This window comes from Phaseolus vulgaris, chromosome 8 (genome assembly GCF_051622355.1).
Source record: "Phaseolus vulgaris cultivar YP4 chromosome 8, ASM5162235v1, whole genome shotgun sequence".
NCBI classification, from domain to species: Eukaryota; Viridiplantae; Streptophyta; class Magnoliopsida; order Fabales; family Fabaceae; genus Phaseolus; species Phaseolus vulgaris.
Window position 1 is genome coordinate 48,860,340 of NC_143505.1, and position 16,626 is coordinate 48,876,965.

Below are 16,626 nucleotides of genomic sequence, written 5' to 3' on the forward strand. Positions count from 1 at the left end.
TTTGGTGCTACCCAAGATAGTTTGTGTGAAGAATTTGTGGCAGCTATGCAAGGTGAGCTTGAAATGTCTGTGATGGGGAAGCTTTCTTTCTTTCTTGGATTGCAGGTCAAGCAAACAAAGGATGGAATCTTTGAAATGGAAAGTTGCAAGGAAGCAAGAATACCTATGCCTTCAAGTTGTTATATGGATACAGATGCTGCTGGAAAAGAGGTAGATCAAACAAAATACAGAGGGTTAATTGGTTCCTTACTCTGTATCACAACAAGTAGATCGGATATCATGTTTGTCGTGTGTCTTTGTGCAAGATATCAAGCAAATCCAAAGGAATCTCACTTCAAAGCTGCAAAAAGGATTCTTAAATATCTCAAAGGAACAACCAAGGTTGGTTTATGGTATCCTTCTCACTCTCCTATACACTTAATTGGTTATTCATATTCTGATTTTGCAGGGTGTAAGCTGGACAGAAAAAGCACAAGTGCCACTTGTCATCTTCTTGGATCAAGCCTCATCTTTTGGCATAGTAAGAAGCAAGCTTGTGTAGCTCTTTCTACTGCAAAGACTGAATACATTGTTGCTGGAAGCTGCTATACACAAAAGCTTTGGCTTAAACAACAACTTGCAGATTTTGGATTGAAGATTAGCAAGGTTCCTTTGCTTTGTGACAACACAAGTTGATATGATTCCACTAGCACAATTAGAATGATTCTTGACATTCTTAGGAATCATCTTGAGTTGGTTATGAGATAGGCACTTTATCATAGAATTGGATCAAGGTTCTATGAACAAGAACTCACCAAAACTAGTGCCAAAACACAAACTCATATGGAAGTTCCACATATTGTCAAATTGAATCGATTGAATTGAAAGAAAATGCAAAGGCACCGAATAGAATTGACATAGAATTGAAATGAACCGATTAAAATGAACTAAAAGGCAAGAATAATGAAAAGAAGTGCTGGAAATGTAAAAGCACCGAACCAAAATTCAAAATAGAAGAAGAACAACTGCTGGAAAATGAAAGTGCCGAACCAAAACACAAGAACACAAGCTTAAGACATGAATATCAAAAGAGAAGGAAGGAAGGAGAAGAGAAAGCTCATGAAGATGGATGTATGGTTGGATGATCACGCCACTAGGAGGATGGAGACTCCAAGATAAGTGTGCAAGCCGCCACTTGAGGTAACCATGGAACCATCAAGATAAGACTAGTGAAGAAGGCACAAAGCTCTCCAATGCTCTCTCAAAAATTGAGTATAGTTTCTCTAATTAAAATTCAAATATGAAATGTACAAGGGCAACACCTATATTTATAGCCTAGAGGTGCTGAAAATCAAGCTAAGAGAATTCAAAATTCCCTCCTAAAAACAAAAGGAACCGACGCCTAAAACAAGACATGAGGAAGGTGTGATCTCTTCTCTCACTTTGGCACCTCCTTTTTTATTCCTACACCTATCTACTAACGCACCCCCCTCCTAAGACTCCTAACTAAAGACTAAAAGATGCTTTAACAATAGAGGTTTCTAATGTTTCCCTCTAAGCACCTTCAACCAAAGAAATTACAAAAAGAGAAAATAAACGTCCCCTAGCTCCTAAAGCTTTGAACATGCCTCTTGTAAGCCTTTGAGGTGGGCTTTGACCTCCATGGGCGTCCTCCATTTGAGCCTCAACCTCTTCTTGCTCTTGATGATTGGCCTCCATGTCCACTTGAGCTTGATCTCCATCACAAGTGCTATAAATCTCACCAAAAATCAAATTCAACATTCAAGAACTAAGCACATTAAGATTCGCCATCACTTCATACATGGAAATTGTGAAGTGAAATTCATTGAAACAAAACTGCAACTGGCTGATATTTTTTCTTCTTGAGAAATGAGTTAGGTATTCTTGACTCTCAAAATCTCTCTTAAACTATTTTTTTCATTCTATTTGTGAAGACAAATAGGGGGAGAATTTGGTTGGTTTTTGTGTTGTCTGCTCTCTATAATATGTTTCAAACTGTTAAATCTCTCCAATTTTTGAAATTGAAACTATTTTTTGCTTCTGCTGACAGAAACAACCAATTGAATCGAGGAAACAACCGGTTGTTTTTCTGATACAGTGCTTAGTGAATTACTTTTCTAACCTACTGTTATAGATGCTTTTTATTGCATAAGTTTTGTTTTGCAGGTACTGCTTCATATTCAAACAATTCCAACACAAGCAACCAGGGATTAGTCTTCATCAAATAGGGGGAGATTGTTGATCAAGAGTGATCAAAGGCTTTGAAGAATCCAAATCCAAGTGTTTGATGCAAGGCTGGAGTTGCTGCTGTGGTTAGGATAAGATCTGGGTAGTTTTATTTGTGTAATCCACTCTTTGTTGAATCTAAAGCTAAAGTGTTTTTAAAATCTTTTAAGATTAAAGTGTTTTTCAAACTAAGTGAAAAACAACCTCTTGTTTTTTCGAAACAACCGATCGTTTTACTCTTAGGTGTTTTTGAAAAGGTTGAAAATTGTTTTGGTTGGTTGACTTGCTGTCAAACCAAAACAATCGATTGTTTCATGATTTCAATCGATTGTTTGTTTGAAAATCCTAACAGAATTCTATTTTGTTAGTTAAGTGTGCTTTAAATGATTTTCAACTGAATACACTCCTGTTTTAAATGCTTTGACCAATCTTTGAAAGCTATAAATAGTTTGTTTATGTTTTATAGAAAACAAATTTGAGTTTTTCAATTGTGAGAGATTTCTTTCAAGTTTTGAACATTCACTTTTCAGCTTCGGTTTTCTCAAGAGAGAGTGGAATAGGATTACATCTGTATTGATTTCAGTTTTTTCTGTAAACCAGTGTAATTTTTTCTGAATTCTTTGTAATTTCTTGTGTTGTAGCCAAGGAGTGTTGTGTGCTCTTGAAGTTGTCAAGATCAACATTCTTGGTGTGTGTTGTGCCAAAGGAAGTGTGTTTCTTGAAGGGTTCAAGGTCACTTCTTTGGTGGTGTTTGTGTGTAATTTGTAATTGATTGCTTAGTGGATTGCCCAGTGGCTTCTTGGTTTAAGATTGAACCAGTATAAACTGTTTGTGTATCTCTTTCTTCCCTTAAACTCATTTAAATTCAGTTGCTATTGCTTTGCTGGTATAAACAACCGATTGTTTCGAAGAAACAACCAATTGTTTTTCTGGTGCTATGCTGTTTTGTGCTTTATATCTTGGCTAACTGAATTTCTGATTGAGTTTCATACAAAGGATTTTGTTCTAGCTGAAAAAGCCCCCCTTAAACAATTCACCCCCCTCTCGTTTAAGGTCATATATTCTAACAGAAATCATTAGACTTCAAACAAGAAAAGTCTTTTGGTGCATGAACAGTCGTGGTGAAGTATGTATATTTATCTTTTTTTCAAAAATTTAATCTTTTAAACATTTTCTTCATTTCCTAACTTTTTTTTTTCTTTATTTGAAAATCAATAGCTTGGTTATGTAGATCGGCCTTTCGCCATCGAGTTTCAAAAAGAACTTGGACAGGAGTGGACCCTAGCTGATTCATAAGGAAACGTCCATATAGTGGAATATAACGAAAATTTATTGTCACCGGAAATATTGAGTGGATGGTTTAATTTGTTTGATTTTTATGGTTTCATAGATGATAACTATAATTTATTCCGTTATGTGGGTCACAACGCTTTCCATATAATTGTTTATATGGATGACGTCCCTGAGAGTGGAGTAAATCGTTATTTGGACGAAATTGAAGGGAAGGAACCCTTAAGCATTGGTCCCTTTGACCATTTTTCCATAAAGTTGTCTCGATTAAGTATCAAACTCAGTTATCTGGTTAGTATACTATTCATTTATTTAAAAATGCTCTGTATTATATTCTACTTCATTTCTATTTACTTATTATTTTGATATTGTTGTAGGATCTTCCTGCTCCATTTTCACAATATATTCGACAAGAGAAATTCAATAAGGTTATTCTGCATGGTCTACTAATGGATGTGGAATGCAAGGTGTTGAAAGGGAAGTTTCCTTCTAGACGGATTAAACTTGGCAAAGGGTGGAAGAATTTTTGTCGTCTTCATTCTTTTCGTGAAGGAGACAAGATTATCTTTGAATGTGATACGAGAAATCCTTCTTCTCATATCAGGGTTTTGTTACTTACTTCTATTCACAGTTTAAGCTATCATGCATAATTTGTTTTATTATTCTCTTAGGATAATAGTTACCAGTGATTAAGAAAGCTCAGACATATTTATTTTTCTGCTTGTAATTTTTTGGAAACCTGAAGAGTTAGGTGCTCTTTCTGTTTATATTATATTCACTATATATTTCTGTTTAGTAGTATTCATATTCTATTTGTTCATGCATTTCTTGCAACGTGAATACATAAATTATTACAATTTTGTTTCATTATCTAGTATATTTATAATAGGTTGACATTATTACATATGTTTAACACTATAACAATTGTCAGTATATTAAAGTCATAAAAATCTTTGATCATATTTTTTATTTTATATATTTTGTGTTAATATTATAGAATGCTTATATTCATTTTATTCTTTGTATATTATTTATTATTAATTAGTCATTGAAGTATTAATGGTTGTTGTTTTTATCTAAAAACCTGACGATGCATATATGTTTATTATTGTTGTATGGTTTTTAAGATCTTTAGTTATTTATATAAATAGTATTTCATTGTATTTATATTTCATCATGTTTTATTTGTATTATATTACAATGCAATTTAATTTATATGATAAAAGGTGACTTCATAATTTAATATGATTTTGCCTACAATATGCTTTTTGGAAGAAACACACATTTACTGGTAGTTTTTTTGCAATAATTGTACTTGGTATAATATAATGAATTATATTTTTAATTGCAATAATTTTTCAGAGAGCTTTTTTGCAGATTAAATTACAGCATGAAGATATCATAAGGTTGGTGAAGAGAACTTCATTTTCACTGTAAATACATTATGGGAACATAGTATTAGATAATTGTTTATATAATATATTTGTTCAAGTTATTGTATTGTAATGTATTTACTATGGCAAAAATTTATTCATTAATTTTTACTTATTTATGTTATGTTATATTAAATTTATTAATATAAAAAAATATGTAAACATATGCTATTGCATTATATTTAATTTAATTTCATCAACTTTATAATTTATATATATAAATAAAATTATTAATTTTAATATTAATATTTACATATAAAATATTGGAAAAACTCGCGTGCATTTTCTACTCATCTTCGTTGCCTTTATCTCTTTCGAAACAACTTTATTTTCTACTTTCTTATTTATTTATTTATTTTCTTTCAACCTTAACCCAAGTGCAAGCAAAGCATACGGGTCAAAGGTTATCTCTAAATATCAATCAGGCCGAGTGTGTAATAATTTTCTTCGCCTTTTTCTTTGAAAATTAGCTTTTGATAGCAGAGTCAGTGGAACGGTTGTTGCAAGCACTTGCATATTCTTTCTATTTGAGAGATGCAATCTATGGAAGAGACATCAAACGTGGCTTCTTCAGCCACAATGAAGAAGCCCCATGCTGTGTGCATACCACACCCAACACAAGGGCACATAAACCCAATGCTAAAACTAGCAAAACTTCTTCACTTCAAAGGCTTTCATATCACCTTTGTCAACACTGAGTATACCCACAAACGCCTTCTCAAATCCAGAGGTCCTGATTCTCTCAAGGGCCTCTCTTCATTTCGCTTTGAAACCATTCCTGATGGTCTACCAGAGCCTGCTGTCGATGCCACACAGGATATACCTTCCCTGTGTGATTCCACCAGAAGAACTTGCTTGCCTCACTTGAATAACCTTCTCACTAAAATCAATAGTTCAGATGTCCCTCCAGTGACTTGCTTAGTTGCTGATGGTGTCATGAGCTTCACTCTTGATGCTGCAGAAGAATTGGGTGTCCCACTGGCGCTGTTTTGGACCCCTAGTGCATGTGGGTTCATGTGTTATGTGCAGCTTGAACAACTCATTCAAAAGGGCCTAATACCCCTCAAAGGTAATTCAATTAGTTTGATTTCTGTCACAACTACAAACTCTTTGGTACTTTGGAACATGAAAATTTACCATAAATTAAGAAAACATATAGTTCATACATATGACTTTTAATGTCTGGTGGTGTAGTTTGTATGAGTTTAATTAGTTGAACCTTTTTTGCGTCCGACATGTAGATTCAAGTTCTGTCACCAATGGGTATTTGGAGACTAAAATCGATAGTATACCAGGAATCAAGGAAATTCGATTGAGGGATTTTCCCAGTTTCGTTAGGACTACAGATTCGGATGATTTTATGATTGAGTTCCTACAGTGGGAGTGCGGGAGAGCTCGAGAAGCTTCTGCAATCATTCTGAACACTTTTGATGCTATGGAGCATGATGTTTTGGAAGCATTATCGTCTATTTTGCCTCCTGTTTATTCCATAGGTCCTTTGAATTTACTCGTGAAGGATATTGATGATGAAGACTTGAATGTAATTAGGTCCAATCTTTGGAAGGAGGAGTTTGAGTGTGTGGAGTGGCTTGACACCAAAGAGCCCAACAGTGTTATATACGTCAATTTTGGGAGCATCACGGTTATGACAAGTGAACAGCTAAATGAATTTGCATGGGGACTTGCTAACAGCAACAAGAGCTTTTTGTGGGTCATAAGACCCGATGTTGTGGGGGGTGAAAACGTTGTTCTGCCTCCAGAGTTTGTGGAACAAACCAAAGACAGAGGCTTCTTGTCTAGTTGGTGCCCGCAAGAGCAAGTGTTGGCACACCCAGCTATTGGAGGATTTTTGACACACAGTGGTTGGAATTCAACTTTGGAAAGTGTGTGTGGAGGTGTTCCAATGATATGTTGGCCTTTCTTTGCGGAGCAACAAACCAATTGTAGGTTCTGTTGCAAAGAGTGGGGGATTGGGTTGGAGATTGAAGATGTTAAGAGAGACAAAATAGAGAGGCTTGTGAGGGAGTTGATGGATGGTGAAAAGGGTAAAGAGATGAAGGAGAAAGCTATACAGTGGAAGGACTTGGCAGTAAGTGCTACTTATGGTCCGCATGGATCTTCGTTTCTTAATTTAGAGAATATGATTCGTGAAGTTCTTGTGGGCGAAAGTGTTAAACGCTAGCGAAAGAAGATTTCAAATATTAACTTGGTACTTAACCACACCACCATATCTATTTACCATTATGTGAAACAATGTCTTCTTCTCCACTTGCCATCTACTCCTTTCACTTTTTCTTGCTTTCTCTATCTGTAACTCTTATTTCCCTCTTTATTTTTTAAGCTTCTCAATTCTGATATCTGTTTTGAAGTGATTTTAAAAGTTCAAAGCTCAATTGCAAACGGGGTTTCTGGTGTATATAAAACATATCAATATATATTTTTCACTGATTTTTGTGTGAAAAGGAAAAATAATATCCATATATATTATATTAAATTTTCTTTATTGGTCAACGTTTTTTGTTTTTTTATCTCCTTTAATTTTATAATATATGTTTGATGGTCACCTGAGAAACGTGGTATAATTAATTAATGTCTGTCGTGAATGTATCTTTGTGGAACTTTGACTTGAACATTGAATTTTTATTTCTATTATTAATCACCGTAGGTATTAACATCTATTTGTCAAGTACGGATATTTTATACGAGTCTTAACAGTTGAGAACTACAAAGTGAATGAGAAAAATTATTACAATATATTTTGATATATATATGACAAATTACATCAAGCTTTTTTTTCTCAAACCAACAACACAAACACAAAGTAACAATCTTCCTATCTCTTGCTAACAATCTCAATTATAAAATTTACAAAAGCTTCCATTTTAAGTTTACTAAAATAGCGTTATTAAAATTAATCAAACATATACAAGTAATTATCTGCTTCTAAATTTGGTGTCAACCTAACAATTTTATTTTAAAATATTTTTATAAGTTAAGAGAGAATAATGTGTATAAGTTGTAATATCTTTTAATTATTTACTTATTTAGAATAAAAGTCACAATTTACGTTTCAAAAGCATATCCACTCCTATTTTATAAAGCGAAAATTCATAACTGTATATATTTTAAAACACTTACTACAACTTATAAAAACTCTTATGTTAGGTATTATTATGAAACTTGACATCTCAGACTTTAAGTAACAACAATCATTTGTCACCACATGAAAAGAATATTATTAAAAAAATATAAAAAATACAAACAAATATTAGAGGACTAAATCAAAATTCATATATAAAAAATCTAACAATAACGATACTTAGACAATATATACCTGTTAATAAAGAATTCTAAGAAAAGACTAGATGAAAACTTATTATACAAATGAAATTGTTTTCTATGAATAAAGCCTAAGTTAACAAGCTTGTTAGGACATGCATTCCCTCCATGAAAAACAGAAATCATAAATTTGATTTTCCCACAATAATTAAGACAAGTGTTCCACCTATTACGAATAATCCAATAAACACTAGTTCTAGCAGAAAATGCAACACAAACCAAGGCATAATTACATTCAAGCCATAAACTAGTAAGACCCATCTTTTGAGCTTCTTCAATGGCATGTATAACTCCATAAAACTCAACAACCAAAGTAGTCTGAATATCAAGGAAAGTAGAGAAACCACCAATAAACTCCCCCATACTCCCACAAAAAATACCACCACAAGGAGCAAAACCAGGAGAACCCCTAGCAGCACCATCAGTATTAATTTTAACCCAACCTAGTGAAAGAAACTCCCATCTAACAGGAAGAGGATGAAAAACTTTGTCACTACGAGTATTAATATAAAAGAACTTAAGTACATTGAAACAAACATATTATTCACCATAGAGCTTTTAGACGAACTACCCACTAGCTAAGTGAAATCTTTAATGGTGTAAATGGTCCTAAAATAATCAATTTTAACCTGAAATCTAGCATAATTTCTCATAGGCCATATCATCCAAATAGAAAAGGTTATCACAAAAAATTTAATGAAATTAAGCAAAGAACTACTATCACTCTTAATAAAAGAAAGGAGATCATCCACATTAGAGAAATAGGAATTAAGAAAAATTTGTCAAACCCAACTCCAAATATACAATGTAGTAGGACATTCAAAAAATAAATGTTGAATAGATTTTCCTACTTTTCACAAAGAGTACACATAGAACATATATGTAAACCTTTGTGCTGAATGTGTTGATCCGTAGGAAGCCGCCCATGAAAAAAATTTCAAATTACTAAAGTTTTGGAAAGAGGAATATATGGAGACCAAATGATTTTACCCCAACCACAAGGAACTCCTAAATCTAAGAAAAATTTCCTAGCAGATTTAAGAGGGAAATGACCAGAGTCTTCCAAAATCCAATTAGGAGTATTCTTTTCCTACCTAATCATGATATGTTCAAAAAAATGATTCACCTGTTGTAAAGGCAAGGGAATAATCCAATCACGACCATTCCAAAATTGCGAAACTGTAGTCATCAGGATTCTAGAACCATCAGGTACCCCTGTAAGTTTAATAAACAAGTAGAAAAACACCATTTATCATTCTATAAATTAATAACAATACATGTACTAATTTTCCAAGAGGTATGTTCAAGAATAGTGTCATAAAATTGTTTAATCCAGGCCAAATAAAAGAGGATCTATAAGCCAATTTAAGTCGGTACTTAGATTTAAGAACTCTAGCTTTCAAGAGAAGAGACCAAGGCTTATTACTATAAGAAAAATTCCAAGTAAGCTTAAAAAGGTAAGCATTATTTTCGTGTTGGAGGTTATTAATCTTCAATCCTCCATTCTCAACAGGAGAACAAATCTTAGCCCTACTAACTGTAGCTATGCCTTTCTTCATAATATCACCAGTCCAAATAAAGTTTTTGCTTCACTGCTCAACTTGCTTAAGAATAGAAACAGGTCATTTATACACATTAAAACTATAAGCAAGGAAACTAGTAACCACAGTATTAACCAACTGGATTCAACCCATCATGCTAAGAGATTTCCCTTTCCAATAAGCTATTTTCAATTTGACTTTATCTGTCAAAGGTTGAAGAAACCTGCGCTTTGCAACACCAACAAAGATAGGCACCCCTAAATAGTTAAAAGGTAAAAGACCATGAGTGCAAGAAATATGACGTTGAATTTTGGTAACAAATCTTGCAGAAGTATCCATGATAAAAAAAATCTACTTTTAGAATTGTTAATGTACTGAACAGAAAAATCACCATATTTTTTAAGAAAAATACTCAAATTTTTAAGAGACTTATTATCTACCATACAGAAAACAAATATATCATCAACATATAAAATGTGAGAAAGAATGATATAACCTTTAGGCTAGCCATATGCAGAATGTTCTTATCATTCACAAGTTTAAAAATGCCTCTACTTAAAACCTCCTCTGCAAGACAGAAAAGTAAGGGAGATAATGGATCACCTAATAGAAAGCAAAAAAACCTAAAAAACTTCCATTTATCCTAATAGAAAGCATAGTTGATAGAAGAATTGTACTAATCCAACTTACAAATGAAGGATGGAATCCAAATCGTGTCAAAACCAACAATAAGAAATTCCAACTCAGAGTGTCAAATGCTTTATGAATATCAACTTTATAAGCCACATTACCTCCTCTAACCCTTTTAGAAAGCATGTTAATAGCTTCAGAAGCAATACCAATACAATCATGAATTTGTCTGTCTAGCACAAACCCATATTGATTAGGAAAAATGATTCTAGAAGTCACCATAGCAAGCCTATCTGCCAGTAATTTGGAAATGATCTTAAATTTTGAAATTGGCAACAACAATGGGTATGAAATCTTTAATAGAATCAACACCTTGAATCTTAGAAATGAGGGAAACCACATAACTATTCATCCCAGGAAGAATCCATTTTTGTTTAAAAACCTGTTGAACAACTTTGCAAACATCTGTCCCAATAATCTCCCAGCAAGAATGATAGAAAACACCACAAAAACCATCAGGATCAGGGCATTTAATTAACATAATATTCTCCTCAGAGAAAACCTTTGCAGGAATATAAGACCAAATAAAATCTTTCATATTACCCATGATATGAGCATTAAAATTAAAACCAACATAGAGATTTCTATAAAAATCCAAAATATGATCCTTAATGAGCTTAGGATCCTCAATAACACCATTATCAATTCGTAATCTATGAATCCCACTAGATTTTTATTTTTACTACAACATGGAAAAAAGCAGTATTTCTTTCTCCATCTTTAAACCAGAGCATCTTGGCTTTCTCTTTCCAAAAACAAGTATTGACAATGAAGGGCATGATCAAGCTCCTCTTTAGCAATCTTTTCTTGACAAATAAGCATATCAAGAACTGTCGAACTAGTAGTCTTTAAACTTTGCTGAATAGCAAGTAAGGAAGTCTACTTAAGAATCACTTCATTCTGAACATTACAAAAAGATTTTTTATTCCAGATTTTGAGCTCAATTTTCAACCTTTTCAATTTATGTTGCAAAATAAACATAGGACAACCAACAACATTATTCTTCCAAGAATCGTGAATAAGCTTCATACACGATCTATCCTGAATCCACTTATTAAAGAATCAAAAAGTGATAACCTTGTGAAAATAATTACTAGAAAGAATAACAAGAATATGGGAGTAATCAAAACAATTTTTAACAAGAACTTGATAAGTATAAGAGGCCAATTCATCCAGATACTCTTCATTACATAAAGCTCTATCAAGCTTTCTATCCATTCTATGTAAACTCCTCCCATTACTCCAAGTATAACAAGGACCAGAGAAAGGTATACTAATAAGACTATTATTATTAATCCCATAAAGGATTTCATTACAAGAAACCTGATTAGGAGCAACCCTACCTTTGCAATCATCAGCCGAGACAACAACATTGAAATCACCCAAAATGCACCAAGGGCTAGTGAAGAAGCTAAGATCCCTCCACAAAAATCTTCTAACCGAGTAAGTGTTAGCTTCACAAACCCCTGCAAAGCTAAAACATTTATTATGCAAAAAGCAATTTACAGAAATAAAATGAGAATTAACCATGGAATGTTAGACAAGATTTGGAACCGCCAAACACCAAATCTTAGTAGCTTTATTAACGATACGAGAATTAGTAACCAAATGTAGATTAACAGTTTTAAAAAGAACATCCAAAGCATTAGTGTAAGGCATCATGGGTTCAACAATAAAAACAATAAACGGTTTATCTTATTTAAGTAAATTAAACCGCAACTCCACAATTTTTTTATTTGCCAGACCTCTAGCATTAAAAAAAAACAATAAACCTTCATTGCAACGTTTTGGATGGAACTACCTTAGCAATTATTTTGGATTTACCTGTTGATCAAGAGTGATCATGTGCTTTGAAGAATCCAAATCCAAGGAGATTGATGAAAGGCTGGTGTTGTTGTTGTGTTTAGGTGGGATCTGGGTAGAATAAAGTGTGATACACTCCTTTGTTGAATCTAAAACTGATGTGATTTAAAACCTTGTTGAAATCAAGTGTTTTTCCAACTAAGTGAAAAACAACCTGTTGTTTTGTCGAATCAACCGATTGTTTTGCTCTTAGTGTTGAATCAAGTGTGTTCAAGCTTTGAAGAATTCAAATCCTTTGAGTTTGATGGAAGGCTGGATGTGCTTGTTGTTGCTGAGGTGCTTTAGAATAGGATCTGGGGTAGATTATCTGTGTAAATCCACTCTTGATTGAATCCAAAGCTTAAGCATTTTCAAACCTTTTGAATTGAAAGTGTTTTTCAAACTAAGTGAAAAACAACCTGTTGTTTTGTCGAAACAATCGATTGTTTTACTCTTAGGTGTTTTGAAAAAGGTTGAAAACTGTTTTTGGTGATTGACTTGCTGTCAAACCAAAACAACCAGTTGATTCACACATTCAAACGATTGTTTGTTTTCAATTCAAAACAGAAAACTATTTTGTGTGTTGACTGAGCTTTAAATGATTTTGTAACTGAATGCGCTCCTGTTTTAAATGCTTTGACCATTCTTTGAAAGCTATAAAGAGTTTGTTCATCTTTTGTAACAAACAAGAACTGAGATTTAATCATAGAAAAATATATTTGAGTTTTTCACTGTTTTTGCTTTCAAGAGTTAAAAGATTGCTTTGAGCTTGCTTTGATCAAGGGAGAGTGGAATAGGATTTCATTTGTATTGATTTCAGATCCTTCTGTAACAAGTGTAATCCTTCTGTACTTTGTGTAAACTCTAGAGTGATAGGCCAAGAAGTGTTGTGTGGTCTTGAGGTTGTCAAGATCAACATTCTTGGTGGTGTATGTGCTGAGCCAAAGGAAGTGTGTTTCTTGAGGGGATCAAGGTTACTTCTTTGGTGGTGTGTGTAAGTAATCTAGGTTTGGTTACTTAGTGGATTCCCCAGTGGTTTCTGGGAAATTGGATGTAGCTCTTGGTTTTAGAGTGAACCAGTATAAACTATGTGTGCAATCTCTCTCTCCCTTAAACTCTTTAATTTCAGTTTGTATATTTGTCAACTGGTATAAACAATCGATTGTTTCTGTGAAACAACCGATTGTTTTTCTGATGCTGTATTAAATTTCTTTGTGTTTTTGGCAAACTGAATTTTGAATCAAGTTTTCTCAAAGAAATTTCATTCTAGACTAAAAAGTTTGTGAAAACCTTCTTTAAACCATTCAGCCCCCTCTAGTTTAAAGCCATACATTCTAACACTTAGGAGTTTTGAAAAAGGTTGAAAACTGTTTTGGTTTGGTTGACTTAAATGTCAAGCCAAAACAATCGGTTGTTTCGTACTTTCAATCGATTGTTTTTTTGAAAATCCTAACAAAATTCAGTTTTGAATGGTGAATCTGTTTTAAATGTTGTCTAACTGAATACGCTCATTTATTAATTTCTTTGACCAATCTTTGAAAAATATAAATGGTTTGTTTATGTTTTCAAATATGTAAGAAACAGTTTTGAGACTACCAAATTCGGTCGCTAAAAGCACTATAATTAGTCGTTAAACATATCTGCAACCAAAACGACCACCAAATAAAGATGGTAGCGAAAATCCTAGTCATAAAACATTTAGGGACCGAATTATAAAGTGGTCACAAATTTACAACCAAAATTTCGGTGGCTAAATCAGTCGCAGAAAATTTGGTGACCAAAATATAGTAACCAAATTAGCGACCACTATTTTTGGTGGCTAAATCGGTGGCTGAAATAGAATGTGATAGTGACCACTATTTTCGGTCGCTAATAAATAAATAAAAAATTAATTAAAAAAAACTTGTGGTTACTAATTCGGTGACTAAATGGAGACCCTTATAGTGACTGATTTAAGTTCGGTGACTAAATGAAGACCCTTATAACAACCAATTTTATTTCGATGGCTAAATATTTCTTTAATTACAGCGACCAATTGTGTTTCGGTCGCTAAGCAGCTTTGTAGATATAGTCACCAAATCAGTTTCAGTGGCTGTTTTATATATATTATTAACACCTATTTAAAATGTTACTTTTTTTTTATATGTAATATTGTCTCTTGCCAGTTTCAAATTATATAATAAAATATTTTCTATATTGTGATAAAAAGACTATAATTATTATTCATTTAATTTAGATGAAAAACCAAAAATAGAGGTATTACTTAAAAAAATAATCAATTTTTTTATGGTTTTCTAAAGTGACAAATACTAATACAAACTAAAATATCCAAGTGTCAAATAATAAGAAACATATAGAAATATTGAGAATTGGTAATGAGAAGTATGTGCGTCTTCCAAGCAATACAACTTTTTCAGACTTGATATCCCATGTTGTGATACTTTTGTCCTTATTGTCACGATAAAGAAATCCATTCTGCAAAAGGAATAAATAAATTTAAATATATTTAAATATTAAAAAAAAAATATCAGAGTTATTATGGTTTGTGTTTCAGAACTTAAGAGTCTGCTCCTTGTGAAATGACTTTCATTATTGTCAATTGATCAATTTATTTTATTTGGAATTATTATTTAGTGACATGTTTAGTGTGTACAAAAGATACAATTTGGTTTTTCCAGACTGAATGGTGTTACCAGACTAATAAAAATTAACAAATCATTAAGGAAACTACCGAAATTTTATCCCATAAACTAATGTACCCCAACCTCCTCTTTTAGTGCAGGACCCTTAACCAATTGTCCTCATTATGTTTAGCTAATGTAATAAAAAAGGACAACTGTCAACCTAATCTAGGAAAACAAAAACATGTTAAATAAATAATTATTAAATCACTTCAATCATCCATGTCAAAAATACCCACGTAGGTAATTAAGAGCATCTTTAGACATCTTGCAATACTTTTTTTAATCCCTTAATACCACTCACAATATTTTTTTCATTTAATTTTTCTCTAAAACTAGATTTCAATTTAAAAAATTAAGTAACATTTTCTTGGTTCTATATTGCTCTGTTAATCTTTAAGTTCATTCCACCACATCTTAGTGCAATAGGCAGTCGTTATGATAATATACACTACATTATTTTAATAAAGTTCAAGGGATTATAATTTAGAATAAGGAGATATTTTGTTTCATAAATTAGAACTTCTGTTTATATTCTACCCAATGATCAATGAATCCATCAAATTGATAGTACGTGATGTCATGTAACTAACTAGTAATGTTATGCAATTTGAATTGATGTTAAACAAGGTGATATAAACCTGAGATGATAGACTCAGTCAAAAATTATTAACAAGCACCATAAAATATAAAAAATCTATGAAATCTAGCTTAAATATCACCCCAACAGCAACAGAGAGATTGAAGACAAATATCTCCAGTTCCAAATCATCCTTTCTGTTCAAAGTTGTATGAGAATCCAAACTACCTGATGAATGTAAACACTTTACTACTATTAGATATATCTTCCCAATAAAAAGTTTAAAAGCAAAAGCTATTGTTATGCTTTGAATATAGGACACTGTCAATACAACTTTATCAACCATTAAATTTATCTAATTGAGCCAAGTGGACTAGGAGAAACCCGTTACAGAAAGCCAACAAAATTCTAATCAATGATAATATATCAAATATAAAAAGTTTGGTTTTCTTACAATGCAACATCAATTCTAATAAACTTATAAGCACTCTCTATCAAACAATATAGAATCAGAAATGATCCTGCCTGTTGACCGGAACGCTGGAAACTGCCTCGTCAAAGGATCGACGTGCGCACCGCTTCTCACCTTCGTTCCTCTTCGAGATCCACCTCAAGAACCTGCAAAGAAACAGAGCGGCGCCGCTGCGGCCGATCGCACTCCAACGCTCAAGTCAGTGACCGAATCACCAAATACTAAGAGAACAAGAACCGTGCAAATCCTCTCTCACAGTCAGCTCTACAACTCGCAAGCGTAAAGAGTATAAACTGAACATGCGTACCTCAGAAAGTTTGTTGAGAACTCTTATATACCTGGTTGTTTTCTCTCTCCTGGCAGTTACAGACCTGGACACGTGGCTCGCATCCAGTCGTACACGTGCCATCATCTGGAGCCTCCTTGACTTGGCGCTGCTTCTACTCTCATTTTGGCTAAGTTACTTATGCATGGTACTGCCCAGTGCATAGCTAACTTGGGAGTGCGATCTCTACTGGAGTTGGCGAGTTAG

At 33.1% G+C, this 16,626-nt stretch overlaps 1 protein-coding gene across 2 annotated transcripts; it reads left to right on the forward strand.

Moving 5' to 3' along the window:
* The first annotated feature begins 5,269 nt into the window (after positions 1 to 5,269).
* LOC137826006 (7-deoxyloganetin glucosyltransferase) lies at positions 5,270 to 7,306 on the forward strand. Of its 2 annotated transcripts, none has more exons than XM_068631843.2 (2): positions 5,270 to 6,018; positions 6,191 to 7,306. In XM_068631843.2, exons 1-2 carry the CDS (start codon positions 5,484 to 5,486, stop codon positions 7,129 to 7,131), a joined length of 1,476 nt encoding a protein of 491 aa, XP_068487944.1. In that variant the 5' UTR covers positions 5,270 to 5,483; the 3' UTR covers positions 7,132 to 7,306. The 2 variants fall into 2 exon arrangements, with proteins under 2 accessions (XP_068487944.1, XP_090150453.1); XM_090294327.1 differs by having other exon boundaries at positions 5,326 to 6,018; positions 6,245 to 7,306.
* The last annotated feature ends 9,320 nt before the right edge of the window (positions 7,307 to 16,626 follow it).

Excerpts from the sequence above, each read along its gene's own strand:
- LOC137826006 (XM_068631843.2), top strand. The coding sequence starts at position 5,484 with ATGCAATCTATGGAAGAGACATCAAACGTGGCTTCTTCAGCCACAATG. Across the intron at positions 6,019-6,190 it reads GGGCCTAATACCCCTCAAAG|ATTCAAGTTCTGTCACCAAT; the intron begins GTAATTCAATTA and ends TCCGACATGTAG.